At 47.3% G+C, this 17,708-nt stretch overlaps 1 protein-coding gene across 2 annotated transcripts in view; it reads right to left on the bottom strand.

The window, feature by feature from the left end:
- The window catches only part of NVL (nuclear VCP like), an 87,844-nt gene that overhangs the window by 13,856 nt on the left and 56,280 nt on the right, over positions 1 to 17,708 (bottom strand). For both annotated transcript variants that reach the window (XM_055147194.1, XM_055147193.1), the window contains exon 19: positions 1,662 to 1,768. In XM_055147194.1, coding sequence (XP_055003169.1) covers positions 1,662 to 1,768 — 107 coding nt within the window. The remainder of the gene's footprint in view (positions 1 to 1,661; positions 1,769 to 17,708) is intronic.

Here is a 17,708-nt window from a genome sequence, read left to right as displayed (position 1 = left end):
CTACTTTCCCCCCTTTGGGGGGCAGTTATGAATATTGCTACATGCATTCTAAAGTTAGGATGGTCTGGTAAAACAGGATCACAGAATCTTTTACCAAAAGAGAAAAAAAAAATTTTTTAATGGCAAATGAACACAGAGAAAAATATGAAGCAACCAAATAAAAGGGGACAACCTCTTGAAGTGTGAGGGAACAACTTTCTTTCCTGTCTTTTCTCTTTCAGATTTCTTCATGTGGCGGGCGGGTGGGCTTCTCCCAAGGGGAGCCTGAGCAGGGGACCTGGGAGCCCCACAGGCCCCACGGGTGTCTCTCTGCCATCAGTTCAGCACAAGGGCCCAGCACTCGAAGCTGCCCAGGCCCTGAGGTGCCAGGGGGGGACCAGGACCACCCAGCAGAGCTCAGGGGCCTCCAGGCTGCACCCAGCAATGTTAAGAGGCCCGTCTTGGTGTTGGAAGCCAAACATGGTCAGTGCATGCCTAACATGCACCCGAAACACCTAACTACCACCTATCTTCAATTTTCAAAACAAACCAACATGCCTCTCAAAAAAATAACTCCACAAAAAGAGTAGAACAGGACAGGACAGGACAGTAACTGCTAAAGAAAGGAAAGCCTATGTAGCGCAGGGCACTGGGGAAACAGTGAGCTGACAATTGCATAATAGTCTGTCAATATTCCAGCGTGGAAGGAAGCGGCCTCTGAGACTGGCGTCCAGGGACAGTTCGAAAAAGGTCTGGCAGACCAGCAAGGGATCTGAGCAGAAGCAGGGGGCCTGCCAGTCCGCTTCACCCCTGGCCTTCTCCGAGAAGCTCTGAGTGGACGAGGTGTGTGCGGGTGCCAAGTGTGGCCCGGTGCACCCCAGTACCACCAGGGAGAAAAAAACGAGGCCTGCATATGACTATCCAGTTCAAGGATGTCCTCAGGATGGTTCGTGCGAGTGACTGTCAAAGAGCGAGAGGAGAGACCGCGGGAGAGCGGCACCTTGGGGAAGCATTCAGCTCTGAGCACCCCTCTTCTTTAAGCAAACTACAGAGAAGCGGGAGTGTCCTGGGGCTAGAGTGACAACACAGCGCGTAGGGCGTTTCTGTGCACATGGCCAATCTGGGTTTGGTCCCCGGCATCCCATATGGTCCTAAGCACAGTCAGAAGTGATTCCTGAGTGCAAAGCCAGGAGAAAGCCCTGAGCATCATTGAGCATGGCACCCCCAAAATATAGAAGAGGCAGTTTAGTACCAAAGGTAGCTCACCCTCCTCTTTGGGAGATAAGGGATGGGGCAGATGAGTTTGATTGTTTGTGCCGGGATGTGCAAGGCTGGAGCTCTAATGTAGCTGCTGAGCTACATTCCTGGCTTCCCTGGACTTCTTTTTGGGGAAAAGAATTCCCCCAAAAGCAGTACCCAGTGGATCTGGGGTCCTGGGGTCACGCTGGTGAGGCTTGGCCAGTCGTGAAGACCTGTGTCGGGCAAGGTGTGAGGATCACAGCCAGGACTCAGGCACCCGAGGTCGGTGCTCGATCCTTGGAGCCAATGCACAGTTTACTGGCCTGCCCCCACCAGGGCAAAGACTTAAGGCTGCAGAAGAGAGTGACCAGACACCCTACATTACTCCCACTCAAGCTGAACATAAGAGAAACACAAACAAAAAGAAACTTTCATTTACTCACTTTTGTGATTGTTTTTAAGATGGCAAGTCGAGCTGTGGGGGAAGGCAACCCCACAAAGAGAGTCTTGTCCAACCGGCCTGGTCGCAGGATGGCGGGGTCAATGATATCTAGGAGAGAGAGGAAGAAGATGCTTTGAATGAGGAAGGCTGGAGGTGTGGTCCAGTCATGCTCCCCGTGTATCCAAGGCCCTGGACTGAGTACTTGGCACTCTAAAGTAAGTAGCACTGCACTGTAGTACAGTCATCCTGTTGTTCACTATTTGCTCGAACGGGCACCAGTAATGTCTCCATTGTGAGAATTATTGTTACTGTTATTGGCATATTGAATACGACACGGTAGCTTGCCAGGCTCTGCCATGCGGCTGGGATACTCTCGGTAGCTTGCCGGGCTCTCCGAGAGGAATGGAGGAATTGAACCTGGGTCGGCTGTATGCAAGGCAAATGCCCTACCCACTGTGCTATTGCGCCAGCCCCTAAAATAAGAGCATAAAATAAAAACAAATGAATAATAATAAAAAAAAACTGACAGGAGATGGCAAAAGTACCATTTTAGTTGAAGGAAACTGATATATCAGACACCATGAAAATGCGGGTTCAACTGGGGACATTGGTGGTGGGAAATGTACACTGCTGAAGGGAAGGCTGTTAGAAAACTTTGCAACTGTGTATCTCATGGTGATTCAATTAAAAAAAATAAGTTTCAAAATAGTTTTTTAAAAAGGAGAAGTCCTTTCCTGCTCCAAGCCTGCACACCCCCAGACTTTCCTCCTGAACTAGAGCAGCTCAGTGCCTGGCGTCTCCCTCCCTTCCAGCTGGCCACTTAGCCAGTCTGCCCCATTTCCTCGACACCGACGCTGTTTCTGGACTCCCCTTCGATTGTGGCCAGACTCGTGTTCCTCAAACACACACCGGGCCCCCACGCCAGTACCTCTCACCAGGTCAGGGACGTCCGGGACAATCTCATGGTTTCCTTCCCAATTTTATCTTTCCCAGCTCCTACGCCTGGGCTCTCTCCCAGGGTTCCACGGAACCAGCTCTCAGACCCTCCTTCATGCCCTCAGGCTCTAAGCCCCGAGTTCTGAGTCAAAGTGCATCAGGAACCGTGCTGACTCCTGCCTGCAAAACTCTTAAACAAAGCCTTATCATTTTTCGAACAGTTCTTCCACCTCAAGAGAGGCTTCCTCCAACTCACAATGATAAGGCCAGGGCTCATCTACAGCAGTACCTAAGAATAGCGAGGTTCATATTTCCTAAGCAACACAGTAGGACTTATTCACTCACTCTTCCCAAAGCAGGCAGACTTAATGCCTTAGAGCTAGGAATACTGAGTATGTTAGTACTGATCTTTAGGAACCACGGGGAAATGATGTACACATTTAATGACATTTCAAGGCAAGTGCCCCAACCGCTGGAATATTCCTCCGGCCCTTTTATCACTTTATTAAGAGCCACACCTGTGGGGCCAGAGCAATACAATGGCTGAAATGGGTTTGACTCCCAGCATCCCACTGTGTCCCCTGAACGCCCCCAGGAGTAATGCCTGAGTGCAGAGCCAGGGGTAACCTCTGAGCATGTTAGGGGTGGCCCAGAAGAAAAGAAAGGAAGAATTACACGTACTGTCCTAAGGGGTTAACTCTAGGTATGGGGCTTGGTGGCTGGCTACACTAAAGACTCCCACATATAGGCATGTACTCAGTCCTTTGAAATGTCGTTCAGACTCTTGGAAACACCTTTTAACATATATACAAATACAGGCTTTTAAAATTTTTATTTATTTTGTTTTGGCTTTGGGCCACATGCAGCAGTGGTACTCAGGGATCACTTCTGGCAGTGCTGGGGACTGAAGCAGGGTCAGCTGCATGCAAGGTGTGCCTTGGCCCTTAATTTCATCTGAGATGACTGAGACTGTTTCACTGAAGAAGCTCACAAAATTCTGTGCATTACAAAATTTTCCCAAGAAATCTAGTACTGTACTGTCCATAAGTACTATCTGCTTTTTGAGAGCTTTAGCTGATCAGAAACACAAGGGAAGCGTGAGAAGATATTATATTCCAGGAGGCGGAGGGGGTTGACTCATGTCCCAACATCTCTATTTGACAAACAAGCATCTTAAATATCACCTAATTAAGACGGGGACCCTAATTTTTCTCATCTCCTCCCCAAACAGCGCCTTACTTGTTTATCCCATCTTTAACACCAACTCATCCTTCCAGTTTTTCAGGACCAAAACCTGAGATCCTGCTTGATTTGATTGTTTCACCATACATAATCCATTCGAAATTCTGTCAGCGACGTGACACAATAAATCCAGACTCTTTCTACATCCACAGCTATTTGCTAGTTCAAACCACCAGCATCTTACACCAGGATTAATGCTACAGAATCCAAAGTGGTTTCATTAATGGATTGATTGTATGAGAAAAAAAAATCTCTAGGTGATGATTCTGCAATCACAAAAAAAAAAAAAAAGAAGTCTTAAAGCTTTGACAACAAAATCTATCCACTCACAAATGGGATTAATATCTTAAGAATTTTCTCTTATATCTGTTGATCAAAAACATCCTCCATTCTATCAAGTATCAAAAAAAAATAAAAAGCCAAATTAAAGAACCAATACATATTTCCAATATTAGGAAGACATCATTTTGTGACAAAGGTCTTTCAAATTCCAACAACGGTGATGCAAAAGATCAGTCTTTGAAGCAAATAGTACTGGGACAAGTAGATAACCATATGCAAAAGGATGAAACTGAAATATTCCTCCTAACTTCTGCAAAGAGTGACTCAACCTGGGGCAAACCTGAAATGTGAGCACTGAAAGTGAGTTCACAGGGCTGTGCTGTGAATGCAGGGGGTCTGGGTCTGACCTCTGGCACCACAAGATGCCCTGAGCACAAAGCTGGGAGCAAGCCCTGAACACTGTCCGGTATAACCCCCATGTCCCCAATAAGAGTAAAAATAGGGGCTGGAGTGATAACACAGTGGGTAGGGCATTTGCCTTGCACATGGTCAACCCAGGTTCGATTCCCAGCATCCCATATGGTCCCCTGAGCACCACCAGGGTTAATTCCTGAGTGTAGAACCAGGAGTAACCCCTGTGCATCGCCAGGTGTGACCTAAAAAAAAGCAAAAAAAGAAATAGAAAAAAAGAGTTACTCCTGGCTTTGCACTAAGGAATTACTCCTGGCGGCACTCTGGGGACCATATGGGATGCTGGGAATCAAACCCGGGTCAGCCGAGTGCAAGGCAAACGTCCTACCCCCTGTGCTATTGTTCCAGCCCCACCCCCCCCAAATAAAAACATTTTAGAAGGAAATGTGTTCCTCTAACTTTAGGTTAAGCAATGATTTCTTTTTTTTCGTTTTGTTTTTGGGTCACACCCGACAATGCACAGGGGTTACTCCTGGCTCATGAGCTCAGGGATAGCACCTGGCAGTGCTCAAGGGACCATATGGGATGCTGGGAATCGAACCCGGGTCGGCCGCGTGCAAGGCAAATGCCCTGCCCGCTGTGCTATTGCTCCAGCCCAAGCAATGATTTCTAATAAAAGTTTTTGACCTGAGCTCCCCAGGACCAGCTCCTGAGCAATGCCACTGCCAGGACAGGCCCTGAATACTGCTGGGTGTGGGCCAACCCTCATTCCCTGATAAATCAGTGAACTGATTTCATCAAAGGTAAAGCTTTGTTCTTGAAACAGTACCACCAAGAAGGTGGTGGGGAGACAGTACAGGGTCAAGGTGCCCATCTCGCAGCAGCCATCCTAGTTTAATTTCCCAGCACTGCTTATGGTCCACGAGGCCTCTGAGTGCCACCAGTAGTGACCCCAAAACAAACTGGAAAGAAAGAGGTACCGGGATAGGTCAGTGGTAGAATGCTTGTCCATAAACTTCAGGTTCGCATATTAAGGGCAGCACTGTGACTGTACATACATGACTGTCCATTCACATATATGGTTACAGCAGCGCTACCCGGTGACTGCCAGCAGCAGAGGGAGAGCACAGTGCCCAGCAGGACGCAACTACGAGCACCACGATAAACCAAGACCCCTGTCACCACAACAGCAAAGGGAAGGGAAGATGGGGAAAAAATATGAATCACTTCCCTCACAACAGAGTTAGGGCTGAAGAGACGGTACAGAGATTGAGGATTGAGGCATTTGCCTTGCACACACATATCCCTGGTTTGAGTCCTGATACCCCACATGGTCCTCTCTCTGAGCACCGCCAGGAGGGAGCCCTGAGCGGGCTGCAGCAATAGCACAGCGGGTAGGGCATTTGCCTTGCACTCGGCCGACCCGGGTTTGATTCCCAGCATCCCATATGGTTTCCTGAGCACCACCAGGAGTAATTCCTGAGTGCATGAACCAGGAGTAACCTCTGTGCATCACCGAGTGCGACCCAAAAAAGAAGAAAAGGGAGAAAAAAACAAAAGAGTGAACCCTGAGCACAACTGGGTATAACCCAACACCACCATTCTCTCAGGTAATTATCGGGGAAGAGCAAATTAAACCATGAAGGAATACTACTTTGCACCTACCACAATCACTATAATTTTGGGGGGGGGGGGGAACACCTCCTGGTGCACAGGGTTCACTTCCGGCTCTGTACTCAAGTGTCCACTCCAGGAAGTGGGTATTTTTAAAAAAGAATTCTTAAGATCAGAGAGACAGTATAGACTTAGGTGAGGCAACCTTGTATGCTGCCAACCGTGGCTTGGTCCCTGGCCTTGCCAGGAGTGACTTCAACCCCTGCCCACCTTCCACAAAAAACAAACCCCACAACCCTAAATCTTTAGACTAACAAGATTATACACCTAATGAAACCTATTAGAAAATGAGATCAGAAAATGAGATACTGTGATATGCAAGTTATATTTCAGTCATTTGAGTGACATCTATTTCTCATATCTACAGGCTCTTTATTCACAGTTCCCGGCACATAGCTCCCCCAAGCCCCTGTACTTTCCAAGTGCTGTGAAGAAGGCATCCCGTGTTATGTCAATGGAGGTGGCTTTGGGAACCTGCCAAAGAATGGGGGCTCGGGGCTAAGTTCTACTGGTAATTGCTAACGAGTTCCCAGGAGCCTCCACAAAAACCCAGAAGGGAGGAGGGCCAGAGAGCTTCCAGACAGGTGGACATGTTGAGTTTGGGGGCTACTTCCTCTCTGGAGAGGAAAGAGATGAGGAGCCCCACCCACCATCCCACGGTCCTTCCTGTTTCTCTCCACCTGGCTGCTCACCTGCAGCCTTTGAAAACAAGTAAACGGGGCGAAAAAGTGTACGCAATTGCCAAGGGCCCACACCAGGCCCAGGAGGGACCAGAATTTCATCCTGGCACTGTAGTGCCCCCCGTCTCTGAAGGAGCCAGGAGCACCCCCCTGAGAACTATTGAGGTTGCCCTGCCGTCAAACAACACCTCGCTGGGCAAAGAAAGGAGGAGTGAGAAACCGGGCCAGCAACACCGGGGATCCAGATGGAGGAGGTGCAGCCACCACAACTTCTCCAGATGGAGCCCTGGCGACACTGAGCAGCAACTAACACGGCTCCGGGATGCGGGACTGGGACACATCCGAACCAGTTTCAGTTTCTAAAAACTGAAAACATACAATCTTTTAATGGAAAACTAATTATCAAATGCTTCCTTAGTAGGGCTGTGTTTCTTGGGGGGAATCTCCAACAACAATAGTGAGTTTTGTGTTGAAATATGGAACATAATCAAGGTAAAGAGAAAATGAAGTGAAATTCATCAGTTATACAGTTGGGGGGTGGGGGGCGGGGGTGGGGGGTATACTGGAGATTTTGGTGGTAGAATATGGGCACTGGTGAAGGGATGGTGTTTGAATATTGTATAACTGAGACATAAACCTGAGAACTTTGTAACTTTCCACATGGTAATAAAATAAAAATTAAAAAAAAAATTTTTTAAAGTTTAAAGAAAAAAAAAAAAGAAAGGAGGAGTGAGTTGGATGATTCTAGTACCTCACTCAAAACCCAGGGCTGAGGGCCAGGGTGCCAGCGGGAGTGCTGACACTGGGCGAGCTTCCTGCTCCCAGCACTGCCTCCACCGCCCACCCCTACAAACAAGCAAAACTTAGCAGCGACCCACGGGAACCTCCAGTTGACAGCAGTGGGCCAGGAGCACAGTAACGACCAGGCTATGTGGCTGGCGCCTGAAACCTCCAGTTTGTAGCCAGCTGGTCAAAAGTCCAGGCCACGCCAGTAAAGTGGCTGGGAAACTCCAGTAAACTCCAGTAAACTGGGGCTGGGAACGCACCCACGGGGTTGGTTCAGGAAGCCGGAGAGAAAGCCTGCACACAGCACTGAGGGTCTCATGATTCACTGAACAAATACGCACTGGATTCAGCTCGGTACCAGGGTACCTGAAATCAGCAGAGACAATTCCAGGAACTAACTTCATTTGAAAGGGCAGCATTGTGCCACTGGGCAAGACACAAAGTGGCCATAGCATCAATTCACTGATCAACCGCCTGAAAGAGGGACATTCCATGGAACCTTTCAACCATGTGCCAAGGACATTCAGAAGAAAAAAGGAAGAAATACTGCGTTTTACTTGGAATGTAAGAAACTATGCTTCCATAATGAAATACATTCTTCTGTTGCTTCTCTTTGCAGGGGGTGAGGTCAGGAGAGGGGCCATACCTGGCTGTACTCAGGGCTTACTCCTGGCTCTGTGCTCAGGGATCACTACTGGTGATGCTAAACTGGGGGTCAGCTGTGGGCAAGGCAAGCGCCTTACCTGCTGTACTAGCTCTCTGACCCCTTAATATTGGGGAGGGGGGCAAGTCATCTCTTCTACCATCTGACAAATAATAAGAATTAATAAAGGCTGGAGACCCTGAAGTAGAAGTCTCCCAACTACACAAGTGCAGATCGAATTCTTGCTCAGAGGCAGTGTCCACAGCACGATCTATTTATAGTTCCAACCAAGAGAGCGGAAACCTTTTCTGGATACTACACTGCTTCTGGTAGGAAATAAACTAAGGAATAAGGAATAAGGAGTGAGTGTGGCGACTTGTGTTTGGTCTGTGTTACGCTGTGGTTTATTTTTAAAATTTTTGCGGGGGTCACACCCAGAGATGCTCAGGAGTTACTCCTGGTTCTGCACTTAGGAATTACTCCTAGCGGTGCTCGGGGGACCAAATGGGATGGTGGGGATTGAACCGGGTTGGCTGTGTGCAAGGAAAACATCCTACCCACTCTCTCATCACTCTGGCCTGCACGTTTTTTTGTTGGGTTTTTTTTTTTTTTGCTTTTTGGGTCACACCTGGCAATGCACAGGGGTTATTCCTGGCTCTGCAATCAGGAATTACTCCTGGTGGTGCTCAGGGGACCATATGGGATGCTGGGAATCAAACCCAGGTTGGCCGCGTGCAAGGCAAACGCCCTACCCTCTGTGCTACTGCCCCAGCCCTTGGCCCGCACGTTTTTCTAAAAGGCAACTCAACTATCTTCTCTTCCAGGAGTTGCTATTTGAAGTTAAGAACACAAAATGTGTAGAAGAGACTTAAAAGTCAGTGGACAAGCTATCATTTGTAAGAAGCTCATCAACCTCCCCTGGTTGAGCACAGGGAAGTGGTTTACTTCCAAAACAGAGTGTATAACTTTTAGCGCTCAACCAGGCTACCAATCAACGATGAAGACTGAGAGGAGGACATTAAAAATGCAGTAACTCAAAGAGGTAGGAGAGAGCGTATGGTGGGTAGGACACTTGCTTAGAATGTCGCCTATCTGGCTTCAATTCCAGGCACCCCATATGGTTCCCTGAGCCCCACCAGACGTGATTCTTAGGCAAAGAGACAGGAGTAAGCCCCAATATGCCTGGGGGTGGCCCCAAACCCCAAACCAAACAAAACATTGAAAAAGTTCTCTTCCTACTTGAGTTCTAGGAAAATGAGAAAACAAGCCAAGTGAAAGATGTTTGATTAGACAGGAGGTGAGGGAAGAAGGCTAGCGGTGAAGGCAAGTCCTGAAATAAAACCTGTTTATATCAGAGGCCTACAAAGCAAGCAGTCAATTATCTTATGGAATGCAGAGTAATTAGGACCTACTTCGGAGATTTACTATCATGATTAAATGATATAACACAGGATGTACTTATTACAGTGGTTAGAAAACAAATGCGATACAATTAGGATTTTTTGGAACCAGAGAGGCTGAGATCTAAATCTATGTTCCACTACTTATTAGTCATATATCTCTGAGCAAGTAATTTAACCTCAATGATTTGACCTCCAGTTTTGTCACAGTAATATGTGTATATAAAACTGCCTTCCTCACATGATGGATGGAAGCTCTAACAGGGTTAAACATTAAGCAAAAGCCTCAACAACCTGTTAGCTATTACTGATGAGTTTAAATAATACAGAATTGCACAGAAAATAGAGTCAAATTTACTTTGCTTTTTTTCCCCAAGTACTTTCTTAGTCAACTGCAAAACCTTTGCTTAGTTTTTTTAGGTGAGAAAAATAGGAGTACCCTTGTTCATAATCTTTCTTGCATGCCTCATTGAATTGCAGCAAATTTGACTGAATTTACCTTGAAAATATATCTTAAAGCTCTACACTGACCTCTTCCACCAAGACCACTTCAGGGCTCCACTGGACAACGGAACTATGAGCTTAGAGGATCTGAGGGTCTGTCAAGAAACTCTGTGGCATTTTTTGTTCTGCTCTGGAGCAGCCTGTGAACAAATGTAACTCTGTATCTCTCTTTCTTCACTTTTCACTAAGTGAGTTTCTTTAAATAAAGCTATTTTATGGACCAAAAAGCATTTGCCTTGCTTATGGTCAACCCAAAGTTCAAATCTTGGTAGCCCATATATTCCCCTGAGACCTGCCAAGAGTGATCCCCGAGCACAGAGTCAGGACTAAGCCCTGAGCACTGCCAGATGTGGCCCCTAAACAAACAAACAATTTACAAGAAAAAAAAAATAGGGCTGGAGCGATAGCATAGCGGGTAGGGCGTTTGCCTTGCACGCGGCCGACCCCGGTTCTAATCCCAGCATCCCATATGGTCCCCTGAGCACCGCCAGGGGTAATTCCTGAGTGAACAGCCAGGAGTAACCCCTGTGCATCGCCGGGTGTGACCCAAAAACAAAAAACAACAACAACAACAAAAAAAAAAATTATGTGATGGGGCTGAAGTAACGCACTTACCCTATGCAAAATTATAAGGTCCATCCTGGCACTGCATATGGTCTTGAGCACTGCCAGGAGTGACCCTTGAGCACAGAGCCAGGAGTAAGCCTTGAGCACTGCCAAGGTGTGGCTACCCCCAACCCCACCCAAAATAAATTCTGTGAGAATACAAAGAAGATTATGCATGCCTTTCAAAAAACTTAAAAAATGTACTAGGCAAATAAATAAATTACAAAGAAATCAATGTATATTTAAAACTATCAGAGATAAACTGTTTTTGTGTTTTGTTTTGTGTTTATACCCAGGGGTGCAGAGGGCTTACTGCTGGCTCTGTGCTCTGGAAATACTCCTGGTGGTGCTCAGGGGACCATATGGGATGCTAGGGATTGACGCAGGTGGGTTGCGTGCAAGGCTAACCTCTTACCCACTGTACAATGGCTCTGGCCATAGAGAAACTATTTTTGATATAAACAAGAGATTCTTTTATTAATATGCAAAAAACCAACAGGTCTAATAAAATTATAATTTTCAGTGGTACGAATGGTAAGCACGGTTTTGTGATTTCTCCAGTGACTGCAATTATGGCAATACAGAGAAATCTGATTTCTACTGGAGAAAGATACTGCTGACATGATCCTGGCTTGCTGCCAACATTCATCATTCAAGAATATGCTACACTTTAGGGGCCAGAGCGATAGCACAGCGGGTAGGACGTTTGTCTTGCATGCGGCCGACCCGGGTTCGATCCCCGGCATCCCATATTATGGTACCCCGAGCACCGCCAGAAGTAATTCTTGAGTGCAAAGCCAGGAGTAACCCCTGAGTATCGCCGGGTGTGACCCAAAAAGAAAAAAAAAAAAAAAAAAAAAAAAAAAAAAAAAAAAGAATATGCTACACTTTAAAGAGGGATCGATAAAAGGCACAGTCTTTTTTTTTTTTTTTTTACAGAAACCTGAAACTCAAGGCATAAATCATCCAGGTTTAGCACACCTGCTTTTGGCCTAGAGAGATAGTACGGAAGGTAGGGCGCTGCTTGCCTTGCATTCGGCCGAACTAGGTTTGATCCCCAGAACCCCATACGGTCTCCCAACTAGGAGTGATTCCTGGGTGCAGAGCCAGGAGTATGCCTCTAGCAGTTATGGGTGTGGCCTCAAATCATCCCCCTGCACCCCCCAATCCTTACAAAAAAGAAGAAAGAAAAAGAACACCAGCTTCCAAGCCAGTGGGTGCTTATGCTTTGTACGCAGGACCCCAGGTCCATTCGTGCACAGCTGTAAGGGATCCCTGAGCTTGAAATTAGAAGTAGGTACCACACTGTTGGGTGTGGCCCCCCAAATAGGAAAAGTATCTGCTTCCACTTTTGCTTCATTAATCAGTACTCATGACCCCCAAATGAACACCTGTGCTACTGGGACCAGATGAAGCACATGCTCCTTCCTGTATTTCCCCATTGAAACCACTGGAACACCGAATACTGCATATCAAACTCAAGAGGACACTAAAAGCAGGAGAAAACAAGGAAGAACAGCTGCAGACAGCAAGACCCAACGAACACAATACTGAGATGAGCGCCCTGGATTTTAGTTTCATGTGCCGTACCCTGGACGGTGGTGGGGAAGCCAGAGCCTCGAAAATAAGTGGGGCAGACCGGTCAGGCCAGCCATACATAGCTGCTTTGCCAAAAGGACCAGGAATGGGGAAACCTTTAAGACACAAAATTTTTTAGTGGGTACCTGCAACACTCCAAACAACACAGAAAACAACAGTGGCCTCACCACCACCCAGGCCTGCAAAGGCCAAGCATGTCTGCTAGACTTCTACCCTGCTGGGCTGGAAAGAGACAGTTCTGCCCCCCAGTTGAACTTCCCTCTCAGCCTGGAAATACAGAGGCCCAGGCATGGCGTTGTGGGACTCAGGAGGATATGAGCCAACAAGCGCCCCTTGCCCTCTTGGCAAAGATGTAGCCAGTGGGGGCCTGATGGGCAGATGATGGATGCTCTTGCCTAAGAGCCACGAGGTATCTCTGCCCCCTGGGGAGTGTTTACAGAAGCAAAGTCACAGGGCCCAAGTTTCAAAAAACTAATGGCTGAAATGGTCTTCAAAGTGCAAGATGTAAATTGTAGACTCAAAAAAGAAAATGAGGGGCTGGAGTGATAGCACAGCAGGTAGGGCGTTTGCCTTGCATGATGCCGACCTGGGTTCGATTCCCAGCATCCCATATGGTCCCCGGAGCACCGCCAGGAGTAATTCCTGAGTGCAGAGCCAGGAGTAACCCCTGAGCATCGCCGGGTGTGACCCAAAAAGAAAAAAAAAAAAAAGAGAATGAGTAGAAAAAGTTCTGTCACTGTCACTGTCATCCTGTTGCTCATCAATTTGTTCGAGCGGGCACCAGTAATGTCTCTCATTGTGAGACTTATTGTTACTGTTTTTGGCATATCTGATATGCACAGGTAGCTTGCCAGGCTTTGCCGTGCGGGCATGATACTCTTGGTAGCTTGCCGGGCTCTCCGACAGGGGCGGAGGAATCGAACACGGGTCAGCCACGTGAAAGGCGAACGCCCTCCTGCTGTGCTATCGCTCCAGCCCAGAAAAAGTTCACCTGAGACAAATGAAAATTTCTAAAAAAGTTCACTTAAGGTAAATTTGAATTTCTAAAAACTAAAGATGGGGGGGGGGAATTCTTGAGGGATCAGAGAGATAGTACAGTGGGTAAGGCTGCTGCCTTGCGTGTGGCTGATCTGGGTTTGATCCAGGACACCCCATATGGTCCCCTGAGCCTGCCAGGGGTGATCCCTGAGTGCAGAGCTAGGAGTCAAGCCTGAGCACTGCAGAGCGTGTCCCACAAACCAAGAAATCTTAAAAGTATTATGGAGTAACACCCTATCTTCACAGAAGTGGCACCTGAAGACAAACAGCTTGTCCTCGAAAACCAGGGAGGCTAGAAAGAAGTGCACATTTTTCAATACTGAAAGACCTGCCAGTGTAGAATTCTGTACATAGCAACGACATACTCCAGGGACAAACATGAAATCAAGATATTCTCAGTTGAATGAACACTAAGAAAATGTCAGGCAAGCCAACTGAACTTAAAAAGAATCATTCAAAAGAAAGTTCCCAAAACTAAAAGGGGAGAAAAAAAGAGAAGAGATTTTGGAACATTAGAAAAAAAGAAACACAACAATGGAAGGAATAGAAATCTGGTTAACCATAATAAAATTTCCTTCTCCACTTGAGGCTTTAAAATTATGTTTTAGTGCTCGGGTCGGGCCTCACCCAAAAGTGAATCTGCAGAAAACCCAGTATGAGGGACTGGTGACTGAAATCTCCGGGTTCAACGAGAACTGGGAGTGGGTGACCTCCGCCCATGTCCCCCCCACACTTTTGGCAACTTGGCAGTCATACCCACAAGCCACCTCTGGCTGGTGCCAGGTAATCTCATTAACGCCTACAATCTAGAGATTTCACTGTCCTTCTCTTTCAGAAAAGAGCATAAAACGACACTGCCATAGCCACATCACTGGACCCTGTGCCAGGCTGTTTCATTAGGAGTAACCCAGAGGGGGGACTGGTGAGGCCCCCTCCCAGCCCCGAGGGACCCAGCCCCGGCAACTGAAAACCTCCAGAACTCAACACCGCCATGCTCGGGCTGAGTCTGAACCCACAAGTAAACCTATCCCTGGACTGAAAACTCATATCTCACACCACTCATACTCTAACAAGAATATGGTGGTGGGAAGGTGTAATGCTGGTGAGATTGGTGTAAGAATATTAAATGTAATCAAATATTGTGACCTACTTTGTAAAATTATAACAAAACTAAAAAAATGAAACTATGTTTTACATGTGGGGCCAGAGTGGTAGATAGTACAGCTGGTAGGGCGTTGGCCTTGCATGTAGTCGACCTGGGTTCAATCCCCAGCCTGCCAGGAGTAAGTCCTGAACACTGCCAGAAGTAGCCCCCAAACAAACAAAAATCATGTTTTATGGAGGCCTGAGTGACAGTGCAGGATTTGCACCCCTAGAACTAAGCGGGGGCTGAAGCCTGGTTACTTACAAACCCAGGTTCCACTCCAGTTCCACTCTACCGACAGTCAAAGCAACACGAGCAACACTGTCTGAGGTACTGCTTAAGAGACGGAGAGGGAGATTTAAGGTGAGTACAGACTAAAGGGGGAAGGGTAAAGAAACAAAGGGGGCAAGGGACACAGCTCAGCAGTAAACACAATCTCACAAAGAGTCGGAGCAAAGTGACATCCTGAGTCTGCATTTCAGCACCACCAAAAATAAAAATAAAAAAAGGAAAGCAAAACTTCCCCACCCTTCACATGAATTGATAAAATAATAAACTGTGATGTTATGTATATAAAATACACTATCAAGAAAAAGGGGGGGGTAGAGGGGCCAGAGTGGGTAGGGCATCTTACTTTTTTGTAAGCATGTTCAGCAGTTCTTCATAACAGACAATACGAAATGTTATTTCAGTTGTGTTTTGGGACAGGGGCTGGGGTTTGGGATGGAAACATCCTGAATATGGTGGTGGGAGTAATGGTGGTGGGATTGGTGTTTGAATATTCAATGTAATCAAACATTGTGAACTAACTTATAAAATTTAAAAATTTAAAAAAAAAGTAATGTGGAGTTCAGCTTAATCAATGGCTGAATAAATAGCAGTGCTCCTACATTATAAAAAAAAAAAAAGAAAGTTGTATGAGACAGAGAAGAACATAACGTAGTATGAACAAACGTCAGCCACGAAGTCAGTTTTTTTTGTGTGGTGGTGGCTGGACTCAAACTCAGGGTCTCACACATGCAAGGCAGGCACTCTACCACTGAGGCCCAGCCCCAGGGTCCAAAAGGCCATTTCTAGCTTCTTTTTAATGGGCCACGCCCACTGGTGCTCAGGGGACGTATGTGGTGCTGAAGATCAGACCTGGGGTGCCAGCATGCAAGAAAAGGGCCCCGCTTGCTATACTATCTATCCGGCCCCAAGAAATTAGTTCTAAATGTGCAGGCACAACAGAATTGTAAAACGTATTATTAAACCTGACAGAATGGAAAAGAGAAAGCAGATAAATCCACAAGAGTAATGAAAAGACCAAATGAAAAGCACGAGCACGCTTAGCCTCGTGTCTGAGTGTCTCCTGGATGACTCTACTTCCACCATCACCACGCAGTCAGTGCGCCCAGGGCAGACCGCCTGCCAGGTTCTGTGTGGTTTTGGAGTAGTACCTCCCCGGTGACGTGCAGCATTGGGGAACTCTGCAGTTCCCCAGGGAACTTTGGGGAAATCCTTCCCTCCGTGTATTTCTTTGGTGAGGCGTCTATTTAGACCGACAGCCCTTCGCCTGTTAAGAGTTCCTTGTATAGTCTAGATACCGGCTGGTCTTAGGTCATTTCAGTCCGCTCTAACACAGTGCCACAGGGGCGATAGTACCACAGGTGAGCATTTGCCTTACACATGGCTAACAGAGGTTCAACTCCCGTACCCCATATGGTCCCCTGGGTGCCGCCAGGAGTGATCCCTGAGTGCAGAGGCAGGAGTAAGCCCTGATCTCTGCAAGATGTGACCCAAAAAATAAGAATACCACAGATTGGGTGGGGCTTAACAGGAATCTTTCTTTTTCACGATTCTGGAGGCTATGTATGCCAGGGGAGCCAGCGCAGCGTGGAGCCAGTGAAACCCTCTCCTGCTTCAGGGACTGTGCCCACCTGTGCTATGTCTTAAAGGGCCACCGAGTGGTTGGTGCTCAGCGGACGCCTGCAGGTGTAGCAGGTGCCCCAACCCTCTAAGCCAAGCGGCATCATCCCTGCCACCGTGTAACGTTCCTCTGCAGGAAGTGTTGGAGGCCTGGCAGGGCTCTGAGGTTGCCACTCCACAGGAACCAATCCCGCTCACGAGAACCCCATGCTTAGGAACAAACTCATTCCCAGAAGCCCCACCCCCTAACACACCAACATGGGTTTCAACCAAAGAACTCAGGTAAACTGAAACTGAGACACTCAGTCCACCACACAGTGCTTTCCACACTTGTTCTCCAAATATCTACCCCCCACAATTCTGGAGCTCTTAAAATGTTTTGTTTTTTTTTTTTGCTTTTTGGGTCACACCTGGCTCTGCACAGGGGTTACTCCTGGCTCTGCACTCAGGAATCACTCCTGGCGGTACTCAGGGGACCATATGGGATGCTGGGAATTGAACCCGGGTCGGCCGCGTGCAAGGCAAACTCCCTACCCGCTGTGCTATTGCTCCAGCCCCTTAAAATGTTTTTTGTTTTAATTTTATTAAAGAACTGTCATTTACAAAGTGATTGACAGCTGAATTTTAGACATATGTTCCTGGAGCTTATTACTCTTATTATTGTTGAAAAAGAGATTTTATTTCAGAGATTAAAAAGGACAGAAGGGCAGGAAGTTTCTGCCAGTATAGAAAGGAGTCCCCTAAACAGGATTCCTGTGGCTTTTCTTTTCTCCCACTTAAGCATGTCTTTCACAAGGCAAAAGTTTCATTGTAATGAAATTCAACAAAACAACTTTCCCCACTAGGAGAGAGCATGAGCAAAGCCTGCTTTGCAGGAAGTGTCCTGGGCCTGGAAGGACCCTGCATCGTACAGCCCCAGCACCACCCAGCACAGAGCTGAAGGCAGTGCCCACGCCCCATCATCCTTGTACCACCAGCTATGGCCCCAAAAAACCCTCAACAAACAAAACAATTTCTTTTTTTTGCTTTTTGGGTCACACCCGGCAATGGACAAGGGTCACTCCTGGCTCTGCACTCAGGAATTACCCCTGGCGGTGCTCAGGAGACCATACGGGATGCTGGGAATCGAACCTGGGTTGGCCACGTGCAAGGCTAATGCCCTACCAGTGGTGCTATCGCTCCAGCCCCTTAGAAG

The sequence above is a fragment of the Sorex araneus genome, chromosome 9 (genome assembly GCF_027595985.1).
Source record: "Sorex araneus isolate mSorAra2 chromosome 9, mSorAra2.pri, whole genome shotgun sequence".
Classification (NCBI taxonomy): domain Eukaryota; kingdom Metazoa; phylum Chordata; class Mammalia; order Eulipotyphla; family Soricidae; genus Sorex; species Sorex araneus.
The sequence above is the reverse complement of the archived record's forward strand: the minus strand, read 5'-3'. Positions and strand labels throughout refer to the sequence as shown.